Source organism: Dipodomys merriami, unplaced genomic scaffold, assembly GCF_024711535.1.
Source record: "Dipodomys merriami isolate MVZ:Mamm:240054 unplaced genomic scaffold, mDipMer1.0.p SCAF_6, whole genome shotgun sequence".
Classification (NCBI taxonomy): domain Eukaryota; kingdom Metazoa; phylum Chordata; class Mammalia; order Rodentia; family Heteromyidae; genus Dipodomys; species Dipodomys merriami.
Window position 1 is genome coordinate 1,588,750 of NW_027206179.1, and position 19,007 is coordinate 1,607,756.

General features: G+C 58.5%; 2 protein-coding genes across 2 annotated transcripts; both read right to left on the bottom strand.

Moving 5' to 3' along the window:
• Positions 1 to 1,235: 1,235 nt before the first annotated feature.
• Icam1 (intercellular adhesion molecule 1) lies at positions 1,236 to 8,781 on the bottom strand. The gene is made up of 7 exons (XM_070002303.1): positions 8,674 to 8,781; positions 6,133 to 6,399; positions 3,667 to 3,972; positions 3,080 to 3,388; positions 2,414 to 2,668; positions 2,006 to 2,257; positions 1,236 to 1,911 (listed from the first exon to the last, which is right to left on the bottom strand). Exons 1-7 carry the CDS (start codon positions 8,729 to 8,731, stop codon positions 1,688 to 1,690), a joined length of 1,671 nt encoding a protein of 556 aa, XP_069858404.1. The 5' UTR covers positions 8,732 to 8,781; the 3' UTR covers positions 1,236 to 1,687.
• A 5,146-nt stretch (positions 8,782 to 13,927) lies between these two features.
• Positions 13,928 to 18,558, bottom strand: Mrpl4 (mitochondrial ribosomal protein L4). The gene is made up of 9 exons (XM_070002304.1): positions 18,464 to 18,558; positions 18,310 to 18,376; positions 18,052 to 18,202; positions 16,531 to 16,582; positions 16,001 to 16,118; positions 15,644 to 15,750; positions 15,453 to 15,562; positions 15,281 to 15,357; positions 13,928 to 14,720 (listed from the first exon to the last, which is right to left on the bottom strand). Exons 1-9 carry the CDS (start codon positions 18,518 to 18,520, stop codon positions 14,575 to 14,577), a joined length of 885 nt encoding a protein of 294 aa, XP_069858405.1. The 5' UTR covers positions 18,521 to 18,558; the 3' UTR covers positions 13,928 to 14,574.
• Between the last annotated feature and the right edge of the window lie 449 nt (positions 18,559 to 19,007).

Sequence of the window (19,007 nt, forward strand, 5' to 3'; positions counted from 1 at the left end):
TCCAGAAGGAAGTGAGCCTTCAAGGGCCTCCACCAAGCAGCTTAGAAAGAACTGGAACGGAAGTGACACCTGCCTCCAAGCTGAAGCCCATCAAAAAGCTTTATTGGCACCAAGGAAGTTTCCAGAGCTGGGGGGGGTGTGGAAGGGTGCTCCAAGCTGGGAGAGGGGCGCGTGCAGCCCCCCCCCCACACACACTGCTTGGGGGGGTTTGATCAATGCAGGAAGTGGAACTGCAGAATTCTCCCCAAGCATGGTCCAACTGAGATGAAAATGGGCAAGCTCAGGCAGATCACCTGACTGGGACTCCAGACTTGAGCTGCCAAGCGCTGGGCACCCCTGTTTAGGCACTGTGAATGCTGGCAGAGACGTGGGTGAGGAAGATGGCTGGAAGTACCAGGGCTGGAAAAGGGGCACAGGAAAAGGCTCTGGGAATGGCCACGGACCACGTAACTATGGTCTATGGTGAGGCCATATAGTGCTTTTGTGTCTGGTGTGTGTGTGTGTGTGTGTGTGTGTGCGCGCGCGCACACGCCAAAACTGGGGCCTGAGCCACAGGGCTCTGCTTGATTTTTATTTATTTATTTTTGTCGGTAGTGGGGCTTGAACTCGGCCTGAACACTGTCCCTCAGCTCTTCAGCTCAAGGCTAGTGCCCTACCATCTGAGTCACAGCGCCACTTCCGGTTTTCTGGTGGTTTATTGGAGATAAGAGGCTCTTGAACTTTGCTGCCTGGGCTAGCTTTGAATCGGGATCCTCAGATCTCAGCCTCCTGAGTTTCTGGGATTACAGGTGTGAGCCACCACTTGCCTGGCTGATTTTTAATTTTTAAGAAAGAAAGAAAATTAAAAACAAAAAGCTCATCTCCAAGCAGCTCAGTCAATGGAATGAAAATCCCAGCCCCACATGATCTCTTTTTTTTCTTTTTGTCAGTGATGGGCCTGGGTGCTGTCCCTGAGCTCTTTTGCTCAAGGCTAGTGCTCTACTAATTTGAGCCACAACTCCACTTCTGGCTTTTTGGTGGTGAATTAGAGATAAGAGTCTCAGGTACTTTCCTGCCTGGACTGGCTTTGAACCAGGATCCTCAGATCTCAGCCTCCTGGGTAGTAGCTAGGAAGACAGGCGTGAGCCACCGGCTCAACTCCAACAGGCTGGGTATCCCATAAAGACAGAGGATCTGCGTTACCTGTGGACATCTTTCTAGCTTCCATGGAAGGTACTCAATAAATAGAAGAAACATCACAAAATAATAAATACATTATCATGGGGAGCTGGGGACAAGTCAACTGACAGCAGGGCCTGAGCCGGCCTGGGTCCAAGGAAGGCTGGACATCTGAGATTGCATCTGGGGTCACTTGTCCCTTTGGGCCATGGGGGCCTCAGGCCAGGCAGTAGAAGGTGATTACAGTGCTTCCTGGCTGTAGGGCCCACGTGGCCATTTTTACAAGATCTCCATCTCCATCTGCCTCCTTCTGTCCACCCAGGTCAGGTTTCCAGGTCTGATCCTGACTTCTTTTGGCTCAGTCTCAACACTACAGGTCAGCTTGTTGGCCTGGGGGGGTGGGGGGGAAGGGCCCAAGGGGTGAGGCTGTCTTGACCCCCCCCAATGCTGCAAGCATCAGGAGGCCACGGCCCCTGGCCTCTGTCACCCTGAGGAGTGGCTGTGGCTAAGTGACACGCAGGTCTGCCGTTCAGTTCAATTCACCAGCAGTGCAGCCAGTCAGGGGGTCCCCGGAGGTGGGCGGGGCACCGGGGGGCGTGGCCTGCGCCTTCAGTTTCAGGGCCGCGGCTTCGCGAGCCTTTTGTAGCTTGTACTTCCGGATCTTTCGCTGCCGGTTGTAAAGGTAAGCACCGATGGCCACAGCGCCCAAGGTCAGTCCGATGGTCACCAGGATGATGACTACTAAGTTCACGCCTGTCCAGAGGAGGCAGGAGAAGGGTTGAGGGGGGGTGTTGGGGAGCAGGCCTCACAGCCCACCCTTGCCAGCTGTGCACACTGAGATACTCACCACTGATCACTTTCAGGACCACCTCGCGGGTGACCGCCCCTCGGGAGCTCACTGCCCGGCACAGGTAAGTGCCAGCGTGTCCCTGCTTGACCGGCCTCAAGTCTCCGATGGGCAGTGGAGCGCCATCATTTGTCCGATTACAGCTCAGATGCGGGGCTGGGTTCCCCCAAGCTTGGCAGATCAGAGTCTGAGAGGACCCCTCTTCCCAAGTCCAGTTGCCCAAGCAGTCTCTCTCGTTTAGTCGGGGGCCATCTAGAGGAGAAGAAGAAAAAAAAAGGAAGCAAGATGAAGGGCAGATGAAGCAAGCAGGTGAAGGACCCGCCTCCCCATCTTAGGCTGGAGGGGTGTGGCCAGGACCCCACCCCCCCAGCACAGGGCTGGCTCATTGTCTCCAGACGCCCCACTCACACAAGACACGGAGCTCCACGGTCCGGTTCTTGTACAACACCTGCCCAGACACCTCCAGTTCAGCAGAGCAAGAGAAGCGACGCCCATGATCCTCGGCGCTGGCGTTCATGTGGAACTGGGCCTTGGCGGACGGCGGCTCGGCTGGGGCGCTGCTCAGGGTCACTCGAGCTCCAGCTGGGGCTTCACAGGACACCATCACCAGGTTCCCTTCCGACACCTCGGGCTGGCTCAGGGTCAGGTTGGGACTGGGGAAGCCTGTGGGTGGGGCGCACAGTGAGCCCCAGCCCTGGTCCTTGGTCGTCTTCCCTATTGAAAGCCTTCCCGCTCATGCCACAGATCTGGCCCTGTCCACAGCGACACCCACACAGCCACGCCCTAGAGCCGGGCCACGCCCCGCTGAAATCCACCACTTCCAGGCCACGCCTCCATAGGAAGCCCACTCGTGGTGCAGGCTCTGCCAATCCAGGCTCCCTCTAGCGTCAGGCCCCGCCCCCAAAGCAACAGACCACGCCCCCAAGGAGGCCCTATCCAGTCAGACTGGGCCTCCTGAAGAGCCCCGCCTACTGCAGACTACACCTCCAAAAATCACTCAATCCCGACTAAACCTCCAGCGTAGCCCCGCCCCACTCTAGGCCACGCCTCTGACGAAGCCCCGCCCCTCCTTACTGTAGACGGTCACTGTCCTCTGGGTCTGCCGAGTCCGGTTCCCCAGGCTGACCGCACACAGCAGGCTCTGGGGGCCCCCCTGGTCCGCTGTCACCTCCACTGTGGCCGTGGCTGACACAGAGTCCTGGCTGTAGGCCGTGGTGGAGTTCAGCCTCTCGCCCCCCAGCTCCAGGTGTATCTGGGCCTCCAAGGCCGGGAACAGTCCGTCCAGCGAGCAGCCCACGCGCTGCCGGGTGCCAGCCTCCAGGGCCACGGGCACCTCCAGGACCCCGGGCGGCATGGAAAGTTGCGGGGGATTCATCGGCAGGACTGCGGAGAAACGGTGGGCGCGATCAGAGGCCTGCTCACTGGCTTTCTGGAAGATTCTCCTACCTGGAGATCTAACACCTGGGCCACCCTGATTACGTAAACCCTTTAAGGAGGGTCAGCTTCTCCCACGAGAGCCTGCAGCCACCAGCAGCTCAGCCCCTGGCCAAAGGCAATATTCCTTCCAGAAACTTCTACAAGCCAAGCATGACTTCTCAATACCCCCAAGCTAGGGTTCCCTACCCTCAATCCAGGAAGCCCACCCTTTCCCAATGCCTCACCGAAGGTTCGCAGCTGCCTGGGGGCCGAGGTGTTCTGGAACAATCCCAGCCCGTGTGACTGCAGATCCAGTTCCGTGGCACAGGAGAAATTGGCACCATGATCGCTCCTGCCGGCCAGCACCGTGGCTGTGACCACGGCCGGCTCCCCCAGCACGGGCTGCCGGCTCAGCTCCTCCTCCCCGCGGAGCAGCACCGCGCTGAGCTGGGCCCGGGGCTCCCCGCCCGCCACCAGGCAGCTCAGGGTGAGGTTCTGGCCCACCGGATGCCAGGGGGGCAGGGGGGCCAGCTCCACCGTCTCTGGGAACCCTGAAAGGGAGACAGGGGCGGAGGGAGTGAGTCCCCTACATTTGCCAAGCCTTCTGGCTGCAGACACACAGGCCACACCTGTCTGGGAACTTAACTTTCTTCTTCAAACAGTGCAACACCACCTAAGCACGCAGGAATGCCAAGAGCTTCAAGGGAAAATGGAGTGTCTGCAAGTGTTTATCCAGGAAACAAACACATTCTTAACTCACTGACACAATGTTTGACGAGGAGAAAAGAATCTGGGCCGGGCGTCGGTGGCTCACGCCTGTCATCCTAGCTACTCAGGAGGCTCAGATCTGAGGATCACGGTTCAAAGCCAGCCCAGGCAGAACAGTCCGTGAAACCCTGATCTCCAATAAACCACCAGAAAACCAGAAGTGGCGCTGTGGCTCAAGTGGTAGAGGGCTTGCCTTGAGCTGAAAAGCTGAGGGACAGTGCCCAGGCCCAGAGTTCAAGCCCCACGACCAACAAAAATAAATAAGTAAATAAAAATAAATCTAAGCAGCTCACTCCACAAGGCATAGATTAAAAGAAGAAACTGGAGGGCTGGGCATGAAGGCTCACACTTGTAATCCTAACTACGCACACACATGCAAACACACAAAGACACTTGAGGGTTAGTTTGGGGCACTTGCCTGGCAAGAATAAAGGCCCTGGGTTCTATCTATTCCCAGCACCATATACACACAAGTCCCAAAAAGTTACCCAATAATGCCAAGGAGGAGCAGAACCAAAGAAACTGTATGGCATTCCCAACTTGTATGCCTGTGTTTGTGTGACTTGGCCTTTCTGAGCCTCAGTTTCCTGAGCTGTAAAATAGGGCTACTAGAGGCAGACATGGCTCATGCCTGGAATCTTAGCTACTCAGGTGGCTGAGATTTGAAGACTGTGATTTAAAATCAACCCAGGCAGGAAAGTCCATGAGAATGGCACACACATTAAAAGTCAAGACAAATCTTGCCCATGGAATTGTAACCCCTCTGTTCAGTATTTTCACAATAAAAAAATAAAATAAAAGTCAAGACAACTCTCAGAGATCTAGCGCTGAGGTCTAACCACTTTCTATAAGGTGTAGCAGATAGAATTTTGAGGTCTTTTAAACCTCGACCCCACAAATTGGGACCCCGCAGCCCTGAGGCCAGTTCCCTGTCTGAAGTAAGACACAGAACTGGGGGGAGCCTGGGAGCTCCCAGCTGCTCCCTGACCCTGCCTGACCTTCAGTCCTGCACCAAATCCCGCTCACTCCATTCTTCAAATATTTGTCTGCTCCTCCCTTTTTGGATCCTGCCACACCACAGCCTGGTACAGCTCATGGTCAGAGGCTGGGGTGTGTGTGTCTGCGTGTGTGTGTGTCAGTCATGGGGCCTGAACTCTGGGCCTGGGCGCTGTCCCTCAGCTCTTCAGCTCCAGGCTAGCGCTCTACCACCTGAGCCATGGTGCTATTTCTGGCCTTTTCTGTTTATGTGGTGCTGAGGAATCGAACCCAGGGCCTCGTGCATGTGAGGCAAGCACTTTACCACTGAGCCACCTTCCCAGCCCCAGCACCTGGCTTTCTCCCCCTCCTCCTTTTGACGTAGGTTCTTGCTATGTTGCCCAGGCTGGTCTCGAACTCCTGAAGTCAAACCATTCTCCTGCCTCAGCTTCCTGAGTAGCTGAGACTGCAGGTAGAATTTATTATTCTTCCTTCTTTTCCTTCTCTGGCTCCTGTATTTACCAATGCAGCTTCCCCCAACCCGTCCCCCGCTGCTCCTAGGAGCGCAGTCCCTCCTGGCAACAGACACGTCCTTGTTCTTTTATACAGTTGTATACTATTCCCTGTATGCTCCAACCACCACTATGTCACTGACTCTCTACAGTGGCTGAGAGACAGGCTCAGCCCTAGGGGGCGTGGCTCTGGTGCAGTATGGGACGTGTCTTAGCTGTGGAGGTGTGGCCCAGTCATGGGGGGCGTGGCTTAGCTGTAGACTGGTTCCACTGTGGGAGGCAGCGGCTCTGCATCAGGGGCGTGGCTTCGCTTGGGGTAGGGCGTGGTCCCATGGTGGGGGGCATAACTCATTGGCTCCGTGGTGGGGGCGTGACTTGCGCTGGAGGCGTGGTCCCTTCTGCCTGACTCCGCCACCATTCCCTCCCACCCCAGCTTTCTCAGTCCAGCAAACTCACTGTACACGGTGATGGTGGCCTCGGAGGACACCTGGACACCGTGGCACGTAGCGTAACAGATGGGATTGCTGGTTTCGTTGATTTCACTCAGTTTGTACAGCTTCCAGTTGCCCCCAGAAGACAGATTCATTTTGGGCAAAGGTGTCTCCAGGCCCAGGTCGCTGGGCTCAGCACAAGGAGCGCTGCAGTTGAGCTCCAGGGACCCCCCTCGGGGCAGGACGGGCTTCTCGGGGCGTACCGAAGTGGACTGCTGCGCACCTCTGGGGCCTGGAAGCAAAACGGGACAGACACATCAGTTGCTATGACAGGACCGACTGGGTGCTGGCACGCGGCCGTGAGCCAGACCCACAGCAAGAGTCAAAAGCAAACAAGATAATTAATAACCGATGTTAATAAGAGCTCTGGCAAAAACAAGACAGGGCCAGAGAAAGCCAGGCTTTATGGCTTAGTGACTGATTTGAGCAGAGAGGCCGGAGTGATGGGAATGGGCTGGACTTTCAGAGAAGGGGGAAATGGGATTTCAAGCAAAAGAACATCACATGCAAAGGTCCTGAGGCGGATAGTGGGAGTCCAGAGAACAACTGGGGAAAAGAGGAAATGAAGCCAACAAGGGTCACGTAGGCAGTGCTAGCCGCGATAAAGTGCTGTCGCTTCGGGCTAGGAGTAGCTCTGGGGTACCACGTCTGTGTGGCATGTGCTAAGCCCCTGGGTTCCATCCCCAGCAATGCAGCAAAAAATAGCCTGAAAAGTCTGTCTAAACCCACCCTGCCGCTCCCCCCAGATTCCTTGTCCTCAGATGACATGGAGACTGGATGTTCACCAAGGAGAAGGGGGAGGCTCCAATCACAGAAGGAACAGGGGAGGATTGCAAATCTCCCAGAGATCCAATAGCTAAAGTTCTATTTCTACACACACACACACACACACACACACACACACACACACACACAATTGTGAGCAACCCAGTTTTTGCTAAAAGTGGCTAGAAGGCATTTCTCAAGCAACTTCTTTCACAAAACACATGTGAGGAACAGGATCTGGCTCTTGCTCTTATTTCCTACAGGATTCCTTGGGCCCATGATTTTTTTGTGTGTGCCAATCCTGGGACTTGAACTCAGGACCCGAGCCCTGTCCCTGAGCTTTTATGCTCAAGGCTAGCACTCTGTTATAACTAGAACCCCAGCTCCAATTCTGTATTTTTTTTGGGGGGGGTTGTTTTTTAGTGGTTCATTTGGAGCTAAAGAGCCTCTCAGACTTTCCTGCCTAGACTGGCTTCCAACCTCAGTGCTCCAATCTCAGTCTATCTGAAAAGCCAGGATTACAGGCATGAGCTACCCAATCAACATTGGCTAAGAGCTGCTACAGCAATCTGGTCACCAACCAATTGGAGATGATCCGTTCGGAAAGATCAGAAGGACAGAAGGGAGGCAGAGACCGAGATCAGATTTGATTCATCGCTGAAAAGCGGTGCCCAATACCAACGGGCAGAGCTGGAGACCCAAGAAGCAGGTAAAGTAGGGAGTCCAGAGTTTCAGAGTACAAACAGGAACTGGGTTCTGGCAGTTGGTAAAAGGTTCCTTCCCGGGCCGTGCATAACGCCCCACACAGGTGTAGTTTTTTCAGAAAACTGCTTTAAGGCGAAGACTTCCAAGAATGGCGGGGAGGTGGGGATGGGGGAGCACAAGTCCGAGTCCCATCCCCACCGGCCTCCCCCCCTTCTCTAGCAGGGCTCTAGTCGGGAGGGCAGGCTTGGGGTGTCCTGGGACGCCCTGTGTCTTAACTTTTGGCCCATAATTAAGTCAGCCACTCCTGGAATTCCCCCTGCCTGGACTTCCCCAAGGGAAGGGGCCGAGTGTCTGTACTTGGGGACCCCCTTCCCCCACCCCCCTGTGGCTTAGCATGGGGGCCAGAGCAAACTCCTGGGGTCAGGGGCTGTGGGGCCTGTGGGGGGGGTGGGGGGGTGTCTGGCTTTCTAACGTTCCCCAACAGCTGAGAAATGGACGGCGAAGGCGCTGGCCTGCCCGGCATAGTGGCTCAGGCCGTGCGCTCTAGGCAGGGGGCACCGGTGGCTCAGGCCTGTAATCCCAGCTCCTCAGGAGGAGGCTGAGAAGGGAGGCTGGCGGTGTGAGGCCAGCGGGGGGGGGGGGGAAGCGGAGGAGGAAAGGTTTCCAATGAAGCAGAGGAAGCAAGAAGCGGCACTGTGGCTCAAAGCTCAGGGCCAGTGCCCAGGTCCTTGAGTTCAAGCCCCAGGAGTGGCACACACACACACACACACACACACACACAGACACACACACACACAGAAAATCTACCCAGACCACCCCACACACAAGGGAGGACTTGAACTCAGGGCTAGCTGTTAATGCAATTGGTGGTTTTAAGTCCCCCCTTCCACACCCTCTTCTCATGAGAGCTGCCCAAATCGCAAAGGGCCTGTCGGGGCTCAGGGGACAGGGGTGTGTGTGGGGGGGGGTCATCGTCCATTGCACCCCAGATCTGAGGATCCGACCCCCGTCCCGCCCGGTCCCCCGGCCCGCTCACCTGGAAGCAATGCCGCGATCAGGGCGAGGAGCAGCGGCCCGGGGCGGGCGGGCGCCATGGCCGCGGGAGCCGGGACGCGGCGCGCTCGGTGCGGACCGCGGCGGGGCCGCGCGCGCCCGCCTTTATAGCCGGCCGCCCCACGGGCCAAAGGGCGGTCCCGCCGCTTTCCCGGAAACCTCCCGCCTTCCCCCCCGGAACGTGGGTTCCGGCATTTCCGTTTGGGGAGAGCGGCCCGGTCCGCCGGGGGGGGGGGGGTCCCGCCCCGCGCAGCCCCGCGCAGCCCCGGAATTTCCCAACTGAAGCAACGGGGGGGGGGGGGGGGGCGCGGGGGGCGTGCACCGGGAGCGGAGGGGCGGGACCCCGAACCCCCAGGGTTCACCCTGACCCCCCCCGGCCGGCCCCGGACATTGTCACCGCCCCCTGCACCCCAACTGTCCCCCGCGTCCATTGCGCGGGAGGGTAAACTGAGGCTGGCGCTTTGAAGAGATCTGAACCCAGTCTGGATGGCGCGCCCACCCCTCGCACACGCCCACCCCTCGCGCACACAGGGTTCGTCTTTCGGGGTGCAGCCCCCCCCCGCCATCGCTTGGCGCTGCGCCCCTTCCCTCCCCGCCCAGGTGACTCGGAGACTTCCAGAGAAGCGAGGCGAGCAGGTCGGGACACCTGCCCCCCCCCCCCCCCGCCCGGTGACGCGGCGTCCGCCCTCCCGCCCCCCTCCCCGCGCCCCCCCTGCCCCCTCGCTTCCGCTTTCGGTTCTGGGCGCGGGGAGGGGGGCGTCTCGATGGTGGCGGGGAGAGGAGGAGGGAAAAGAGGAAGTCCCACGGCCGCGTGGCGTGGATCCCCGCTGCTGCAGCCCCCGGTCCTCCGGGGAAACTGAGGCACCGCTGAGTCCTGGGCCCCCGAGGAAGGACAGAGGGCGCTGGGAATGCCACCTGTGGGGAAACTGAGGCAGCCCTCGGGCGGGGTGTGCGGCTGGGCCCCTGGAGCTCACGGTCGGGGATGGGGGGCCGGGGGGGCCGGGGGGGCCGCGGGGCCGCGGGGCGCCGGGTCTGAGGCTTCCTGTTGTGCGCGGTCGCCATGGAGACCGCGGAGGGGCCAGGGAGGTCGCGGCGCAGCACGGGAAGGGAGGGGAGGGGAGGGGAGGGGAGGGGGGCCGGGCACGCGCGCGCCTTCCCGGGGTCACCGCCCGCCCCGCCGCCCAGGCTGTTCCGAAGGAATTTCCACGGGGATCTTCGCGTCCTGGGGGGCCCGGGCCGGGGGGGGGAACTGCGTCCCTGCCCCGGAATGGCCTGGCGCAGTCACAGGGAGAAATGAGGGACCTGCCCGCTCCCGGCGGGGTCCGGAAAGCCCTGACCCCCCCGGCCGCCCCCGGCCCCCCAAAGGGGGCAGAAGGCTCCAGCTCGGGTTCTTCGCCCCTTTCCCGGTTCCCGCGCGGCGCGCGGGCGCCCCCGCGCGGCCGAGCCGTGGACCTGCAGCTGCGCGCTGAGCTGGGGATCCCGGCTTGAGTGTGTGTGTCCCGGGGCTTGAACTCACGGCCCGGGCGCTGCCCCTGAGCTCTTCCGCGGGAGGCCAGCGCTCTACCACGGCTCCACGTCCTGTTCCTGAGTGGCTCATTAGAGATAAAGAGTCTCCAGAACACTTTGGTGCCCAGATTGGCCTCAAATCATGATCCTCCGATCTCAGCCTCCTGAGTCACTGGGATGACGCACCAGCCCCGAGCCACCAAGCACCTAATGAATGAACGTTTTAGGTTATTCTGGGAGACTTCACAATGTGACCTGAGTCTGGGCAGGTGGCTCAGTGGTTGAGTGTTTGCCTAGCATGCACGAAGCCCTGGGTTGGATTCCTCAGTTCCACAGGAAAACAGAAAAAGCTGGAAGTGGCGCTGTGGCTCGAGTGGTAAAGTGCTTGCGTTGAGCTGAAGAGCTGAAGGACAGCGCCCAGGCCCAGAGGTCAAGCCACACAACTGACCCCCCCCCAAAAAAAAGTTGGGGTGTTGGTTGGAGGTCTGAGCCGATGGCAGGCCCCTTCCTGAGGGGGGATGGTAATGAGGAGCAGGCTGAGCAGGGGAGCATCTCCCAGGCGCACTGCCCAGCCCCGGGCTCGGCCTGGAGGAAGGGCTAGGCTTCCTCCCTGGTGCCAGGCAGTCGCAGGCCCGGCTCACTTCAGGCCCCGGCAATCAGCAGCTCTTTTCTCCCACACTCAGGGACGCCTCACAGCTCCCCATACCTAGAACGCTCTTCCACTCAGTGTTGGTCAGTTGTGAGGCTTGAACTCAGGGCCTGGGCGCTGTCCCTCAGCTCTTCAGCAAGGCTAGTGCTCGACCACTTGAGCCACAGCACCACTTCCCGTTTTCTGGTGGTTTATTGGAGATGAGAGTTTCACAGACTTTTCTCCGCGGGCTGGCTTTGAACCGTGATCCTCAGCTCTCAGCCTCCTGAGTAGCTAGGATGACAGGTGGGAGCCACCAGCACCCAGCTTTCCACTCATTTTTTATGCCCTTCTTGGGATTTGAACTCAAGGCCTGAGCACTGTCCCCTGAGCTCCTTTACTCAATGAAAAAGGCTAACACTCTACCACTCCACTCTCAGCCACAGTGCCATTTCTGGTTTTCTGGTGGTTTCTTGGAAATGAGTCTCATAGGATGGCTTTGAACCATGGTCTTCAGATCTCAGCCTCCTGAGTAGCAGCGATTACAGGCAGGAGTCATTTGAGCCTGGGTGTTCTTTGTGTGTGTGTGTGGGAGGGAAGAGTTGAAGCCCAGGCCTGGCCTCAAATTCTCCATCTTCTTGCCTTGGTCTCCCCAGCGCAGGGATTATAAATGTGCGCCACAGCGCCCAGTATGAGCCTCATTATTCCCGGTACTGAACTCGGGGCTTGCTGACATTTTTTGGATCTCATTTGTTGCAATTCTACTTGTCTTTACATCTCATCTCCCATAGACCCCACGGTGCAAGGGGCTGGAAGAGGGGGGGGGTGAGGCTGGCCTCAGGAGAGGCTGCGATTACACGTGGGAGACAACCAGCGCAGCTTGCTTTCTTCAGTTGTGTGAGGGATGGAACCCAGGGCCTCATGCTCAAAACAAACAAGCTGGCTACCCCTTGCTCACGTCTGTCATCTTAGCTACTTGGACAGCTGAGTTCTGCAGGATCAAGGTTTGAGATCAGCCCTGGGCAGAAAAATCCGAGATTCCATCTCAACAGTAGCTGGGTGTGGTGGCACCAACATCACCTTAGCTACCCAGGCAAGTGTAAAATAGGATGACCCTCTCAAAGTGACCAGCATACAAAAGAGCTGGAGAGCCGGGTGCCAGCGGCTCACACCTATAATCCTAGCTACTCAGGGGGCTGAGCGCTAAGGATCACAGTTCAAAGCCAGCTTAGGTAGGAAAGTCAAGAGCTAAGGGCCAGCTCCCAGGCTCCGAGTTCAAGGCCTGGGCTGGAGGCTGCAAATGTGCTAAGGTAGAACAACAAAATGATTGTCAGCAAAACGCCAGAGGTGAGAAGTGTGATTTTTTTTTCTCCTCAGAGAACCAGCTTTGCCAATGCCCAACTTAGACCTGTAGCCTTGTAGACCGGAGACCCAGGCCTGTCATCTAAAGCCAGTGGGTGGTACTAGTCTTATTTTTTAGTAAGTCCTGGGGCTTGAACTCAGGGCTGGGGCACTGTCCTGAGCTTCTTTTGCTCAAGACTATTGTTCTACCACTTGAGCCACAGCACCACTTCTGGCTTTTCCGGAGTAGTTTTTTGGAGCTAGCCTCATGGGCTTTCCTGCCCTGATTCTCAGCTCGCAGCCTCCCGAGTAGCTGATTACAGGTGTGAGCCACCTGTTACACCTGCTGGTTCTATTTATTACAGGGAACCTGTCACCCTCTGCTGTATCAGAGCCCTACATACATCCCATAACTGCTTTCTTCTGTGATACTGGGGCTGGGAACCCAGGGTCTTGTGGTCTGCCCAATAATTATTCAAACAGGGTCACTATGTTCAAACTGGAACTCCTGGGCTCACATAATCCTCTTATGTCAGCTTCCTCCTCCCTGTAGCTGGAACCACAGGCATGACACACAGTGCCCGGTTCCATGTCTAGATTAGAAAGCGCCTTCTGGACATGCCATCCATTCCTTGATACTCTGGGCATCTGGGCAGGGCGGCTGGGTGAGCTGGGGAGGAAAGAGTTCGTGTGAAGAAACGAGTTACAACACATTCTTAGGAAGTCTGTGTGGGCATGGACTCAGTTTCCTGAAAGTTCTCATGTGCTTGACAATGTGTCTGTGCATGTAGCGGTGACTTCTCCAGGTTGTGGGGCCTCCGGGGCCCAGAAGGCTCAGCGGTCCCTGGACCTCCCGGCCCCACCCAGCTGCGGCTATTCCCGGGACCTTGCTGTTTGAGTTAACTCTGAGTTCTGGAAGCAAGCCCGCAGTCCAGGGAGGCTTCTAGCCCCAGGGCCCAGGGCCAGGCAGAGGTCACCATGGTGGCCACCCCAAGCCAGCTTCATTTCTCAACTTATTGTCAGTTGTGGGGCTTGAACTCGGGGCCTGGGCACTGTCCCTCAGCGCTTCAGCTCAAGGCAAGGGCTTTACGGCTTGAGCCACAGCACCACAGCACCACTTCCGGTTTTCTGGTGGTTCATTGGAGATCAGAGTCTCACAGACTTTCCTGCCCAGGCTGGCTTTGAACTGCGATCCTCAGATCTCAGCCTCCTGAGTAGCTAGGATGACAGGCATAAGCCACCAGCACCTGGCTTCTCAATTTTGAACAGGTGAGTTCTTGTGCTGTAGTCGGGCGGATCCCAAACTCCCTAAACTCATGGGATCCTCCGGCCTCAGCCTCCTATGAAGATGGCATAAACTGCCTGGCCTAGCTGGTTTTCAAAGAAATCCTGTCTGATGTGGCTGGTTTAAAAACTGGATGAAAGCCGCGCACCTGGCTCACACCTGTAGTCCCAGCTGCTCAGGAGGCTGAGATCTGAGGATTGTGGCTTGAAGCCAGCCTGGGCAGGAAAGTTCTTGAGACTCTAACTCCAATAAATTTCTCAGAAAACCAGAAGTGGTGCTGTGGCTCAAGTGGTAGAGCTCTAGCCTTGAACTGAAGAGCTGAGGGACAGCGCCCAGGCCCAGAGTTCAAGCCCCCCCCAAAAAAAGAATGGGGATGTGAGAGGCGGGGTGTGGCTCGGTGGTAGAGCACTTGCTTAGCATGTGCAAAAGCCCTGGGTTCCATCCCTAACACTGAAAGACAAGAAGGCAGCAGGATACTGGTTTAGTATGAAGATGTTTATCTGCTTGTTTCCCAGGAGACCAGAGATAGTGGCTTTTCTGGTCTGTTCTTAGGGGAGTTGGTGACCAGGGCTGGCCCGGAGATACATGTGGTGACATGTGGTGACAATGCCCAGATGGAGACTGTGCAGAGACCCAGGCCCTGGGTCTGACAGCTGGGGCACGTTCACTCTGGTACTTTCCACAAACAGCCTGGAGATGCCATCAGAGCAGCCTGCAAGCCCTGGCAGTAGTCCGGTGTGCTCAGCGGTTCCCACTCAAGGAGACCGAGCCCCAATGGGGACATTCAACGCTGCGGGGAGCCTGTGTTCCCTGGCCTCCAGCTTTTTCCATCAAGGCTGGTGCTCTACCACTTGAGCCAGAGCTCTACTTTCAGCTTTTTGTTGGCTAATTGGTGACTGGAGTCTCACGGACTTGGCTGCCTGGGCTGGCTTTGAACAGCGATGCTCAGATCTCTGCCTCCTGAGTAGCTAGGATTACAGGTGTGTGTACCTGCGCCTGGCTCCAACCCGGATTTAATGCCCAGCGAGAGCAGCTGGCTCTCCAGGCTCTCGGCCCAGCGTGGAGGCCCGGGGCCCTGGCTGGCCCAGGTCAGCCCGGGGAAGGCAGGAGGGCGTCAGGCGGCGTCAGGGGAAGTCACCGTAGGGCAGGCGGAAGGGGTAGAGCGGTGTGTAGCGCGAGTCCTGCCACAGCAGCTTCTCCTCCAGGAAGGCGATGGTGGGCAGCGTGAGCACCAGGGTCTGGTGCTTGAGCATGCTGTACACATTCAGGCCTGAATGGGGAGGGGCCTGGTTAGGATGGGGGCGTGGCCAGGGCAAGGCCAAGCCTGTCAGCCTCATCTGCAGCCCCACACACCTGCCCTGGCAATGGAGAGGCATGGTCAAGGCGGGCGTGGCCAGACAGGGGCCCCACCCATTCCTGGACCAGGCTAGGCAGGAGAGGGCGTGGCAGTGGTGGGGGCGTGGCCAGGGCAAGGCAAAGCCAGACGGCTCCGCCCACAGGGGGAAGCAGACCTACCCTGGCAATGAATGGGTGGGGACAATGTTGGGCATGGTTATGGCAGGCGTGGCCAGTCAGCCAGAGGAGCAGAGAAGGGGCAGGGCAAATCGGCAGCCCGCTCCACCCCTCCCTGGTGGAAGCCAAGGGCCTGGGGCTGCCCTCTGGTGACAGCAGAGGGAGGAGGCCAGGCATTTCTGTAGCACCTGCTAGGCAGGGGCAGCTGCAGCTGCAATTACAGGCGTGCACCACCACACCCGGGATCTCCTGAGGGCGGAGCCTGGGGTCAGACTCCAGCCTCCCGGAGTGTGGAGGGGGGCCCCCCGCCATGCTCACCCACAGCCGGGACCAGGTTGAAGGTCTTGAGCTTGGAGGTGGCCTCCACGATGTTCTGGGGCATCCCCTCGTGAGTCCTGCATCAGGAGGCCAGGAGGTGAGGCCCGGGGGGCGTGGAGGCCAGGCTTGGGTGACCCCCCCACCCCGAATCCCAGGGGACCTCCCCCCTTACAAGTCCACCAGGAGCACGGAGTCCCCCCAGCGGCGGTAGCGGGCCAGCTCCGTCAGGTACTGGGGGTCCGAGGTGGGCAGCTCCAGTGAGTCCACCACGTGCAGGTCGTCCTGGGGAAGGAAGGGTCACACGAACCGAGTCCACAGCCGCACCCCCCCCCCAGTGCTGGGGCTCCTGACCACCTCACCCACCTGTCTCAGCTTCACGGTCAAGGCCACCCTGAGGCCCAGCGCCCGGACCTTCATGGGCAGCATGTAGTAGTAACTCGTGGGGCCCCGGGGGCCGTGGGCGATGCCTCCTGTGGGGACAGAGGAGTACCAGCAAGGTCAGAAATCTGCCTCAGTGGCCCCCAAAAAAGATGGTAGAGGAACCGGTGGTGCTGGCACCCAGGAGGATGGGCTAGGAGAGTTGCTTGGGTCCAGGAGTTCAAGACCAGCCTGAACAATAAAAAAGCCCAGTGCAGTGGCGCTCACTTATAATCCCCGCACTCGGGAAGCAGAGACCACAGGATTAGGAATTTGACACAAAGCGGGGCGCTAGCCACTCACCTCCTCTCCAGATGGGGGAGCGGATGCTGCCGTGCCGGGCTCGCCCGCTGCCTTTCTGTTTCCAGGGCTTGCGGCCCCCGCCTCGCACCTCCGCCCTTGTCTTGGTCTTTGCATAGCTCTGTGATGGCAGAGCCAGGAGGGGTCAGCTTCACAAGGCTGACGACCCGGGGGGGGGGGGGGGGGGGGGGCGGGGTGGGAAAATCAGGCCCAGGAGAAGGGGTGAGCCAGGCAGCAGCTTGTGGGAGCAGCGTAGCTCCCAGGGGGAGGGACAGGGAGAAATCGGTCTGGGCCTATACTAGAAAGCCAGGCAGGGCCTGCTTCATGCTGCCCCCTGCCACAGGACTATTGCACATGCTCTCCCCTTTATCTTCGAGCTGGCCCACTCCTGGGAGCTGTGAGGTGCACACTCAAACATCCGTCTGCAGCTGTACACACACAGAGACAGCGTGGTGACATGCGTTCACCTCTCCCAGTGACCCCCCAGTTCTCCCAGAGCACTCCCTGCCACCCGCTTCTCCCAAGACACTCACAATTCTCTTGAAGTTCCTCTGCCACACAGCAACCTGATACAGGATGTCCATTCTGGGAATGAGCAGGAGGCATGAGAAGTTCACCCACTTAAAACTGGCCCACAAGCTAGACACTGGTAGCTCACGCCTGTCATCCTAGCTACTCAGGAGGCTGAGATCTGAGGATCATGGTTCAAAGCCAGCAAGTAGCCTGGGCAGGAAAGTCCGTGGGACTCTTATCTCCAGTGAACCACCAGAAAAGTGGAAGTGGCGCTGTGGCCCTGAGTTCAAGCCCAACAAAAAAAAAATAAATAAATGAAAAAATAAAAAAACCTCCCCCTGCAACCTCAGGGCCTTAGGGGGTCTGCCATCTCCACCAGCTCACACCCCTCCAAGGTGGAGTCCATCAGGGCATGGAGGCACAAGCCTGTAGTCCCTGCACTCAAGAGGCTGAGGGGGGAGGATCACTTGAGCTCAGGAGCTGGAGACTAGGTAAAGAGATCCGACCTCCAAAGTGGGGAGAGAAAACTACAAAGATGAGCTGGGTGCCAGTGGCTCATGCTTACTACAACCTTTCTAAACTTGGCTAGTGCTCTACCACTTTCAGCCACAGCGCCACTTCTGGTTTTCTGGTGGTAAATTGGGGATAAGAATCTCACTAACTTTCCCACCCAGGCTGCTTTCAATCCATGCTCCTCTGATCTCAGCCTTCTGAGGAGCCAGGATTACAGGCTGGAGCCACAGGTGCCTATCCTCAATCCTCAGCCCCTTTACTGTCAGTTGGTCATAATTTTGACTGCATTGGCCTAGACTTCCATTCTCCTACTTACACTTCCTGCTATAATTGGGATGACAGACATGCCCCACTATACTTAGCTTTTTCTATTGAGATGAGGGTTTCTCAAGCTTTTTTTTTTTTTTTTTTTTTTTTTTGCCAGAGCTGGCCTTGAGCTTCAAGATCTTCCTAATCCCAACTTTTCAAGAAGCTACGAGTACAGCCTTCTCACCTTGGCACCTAGCTTGGTTTGGTCTTTTGAGGCTGTTTCTCTCTCTTTTTTTTTTGGTCATGGGGCTTGAACTCTGGGTCTGGGCGCTGTCCCCTCAGCAATTCCACTCAAGGCAAGCACTCTAAGACACTTGAGCCACAGCGCCACTTCCGCTTTTCTAGTGGTTTATTGGAGAGCAGAGTCTTACGGACTTTCCTGCCCAGGCTGGCTTTGAACCGCAATCACCAGATCTCAGCCTCCTGAGTAGCTGGGATGACAGGCGTGAGCCACTGGCGCCCGGCTGTTAGTCACTTTGGAGGCCCAGGCTGGTCTCAAATTCTGGATCCACCTGCCTCAGCCTCCTGAGTGCTGGGATTTTACAGGGGCAAATCACCACACCCGATCCAGTGGCCGGAACAGCCATTGCCCCTAACTCCTTTGCCAGGTAGGGACACTGAGTCTCAAAGCGACAGACTGCGATCCTAGGTCCTGCAGATTCTTGAATGCAGGAACCGCCCCCCCACCCGCACCCCCACTCTGGCGGCCCTGGGCTCACCTGGGCGCTGTGGCGAAAACATCGGGGTGCAGGTCGGTCAACCCCACGCGTTCCTGCTCATAGCCCCGCAGGGACTCGACCCAGGCCTGCACGGGTCGCTGGTGCGCGGGAACCCGGAGCTCGCATTGGCGTAGAACGGGATCCGGGACACCTGGAGCGGACGCCGGGTCAAAGGTCACAGGTCAAAGCCTGCTCCCCACGCCTGCCCCCCCCCGCCGCCGCAGTCCCGGGATCTCGAGCGGGCCCCGGCGGCCTCACCTGCACCCGACCCCGGCTCGGGGGCCTCCGCCGGCCGCGCGGCCTCTTCCACCGGGGAGTTCAAGCCCTGCAAACAAGCGGGGGCGACGGAGGTCAGACCCGACCCGGGGCGCCCCTCACGTTCCCCCTCGGCCCTGCACCCCCGCGGCCTCACCCGGCAGCCCCAGGGCCGCCAGCAGCCCCGCGCCGCGGCCCGCACCCAGCGCAGCATCGCCGCGCCGCGGCCCGCACCGCCGAGGTCGCGCAGGCGGCGCCGGGCGATGACGCAGCGCCGTGACGTCACGCGCGCAACGGCGCCGCCCCGCTCCCGTGCGCGTGTGTGTGGGAGTCAACGGCTTCAGGGCAGAGACCTTCTACGCCCTCCCTCCACGAAGCCACGCCCTCTGGCAGGCCTAGCTCCACGTAGCCCCGCCTCCACTGGGCGGGTGCAAGGGCAAAAAACTACCCAATGAGAGCTTTCTGCTTGAAATGCTGCTCCCCAATCAACCAATGAGTGTGAAGGGTGAATAATGGCACACCCATAGGTGGGCGGTTCTGGGGGGGGGTGTTGCCTACGGGAAGGCAGCCAATCAACGTTAAGGTTTTCAGTTGGTTGCCCTCCCTAGGTGAGGCATCCCGCCCTGGTCAGTCCCAGGGCTTTAACCCAGGGCCTGGGCGCTGTCATTGAACTTTTCCGCCTAAGGCTGGCGCTCTACCAT

What these genes read in the sequence shown, in the direction of transcription:
- Icam1 (XM_070002303.1), bottom strand. Translation starts at nt 8,731, where the DNA reads ATGGCGCCCGCCCGCCCCGGGCCGCTGCTCCTCGCCCTGATCGCGGCA. An exon ending in GAGGACAGTGACCGTCTACA is followed by an intron (nt 2,669 to 3,079) that starts GTAAGGAGGGGC and finishes CCCCACCCACAG; the next exon opens with GCTTCCCCAGTCCCAACCTG. An exon ending in CGTGGAGCTCCGTGTCTTGT is followed by an intron (nt 2,258 to 2,413) that starts GTGAGTGGGGCG and finishes CTTCTCCTCTAG; the next exon opens with ATGGCCCCCGACTAAACGAG.
- Mrpl4 (XM_070002304.1), bottom strand. Translation starts at nt 18,520, where the DNA reads ATGCTGCGCTGGGTGCGGGCCGCGGCGCGGGGCTGCTGGCGGCCCTGG. An exon ending in GGCGGCCCTGGGGCTGCCGG is followed by an intron (nt 18,377 to 18,463) that starts GTGAGGCCGCGG and finishes GCTTGTTTGCAG; the next exon opens with GGCTTGAACTCCCCGGTGGA. An exon ending in TGACCGTGAAGCTGAGACAG is followed by an intron (nt 15,563 to 15,643) that starts GTGGGTGAGGTG and finishes TTCCTTCCCCAG; the next exon opens with GACGACCTGCACGTGGTGGA.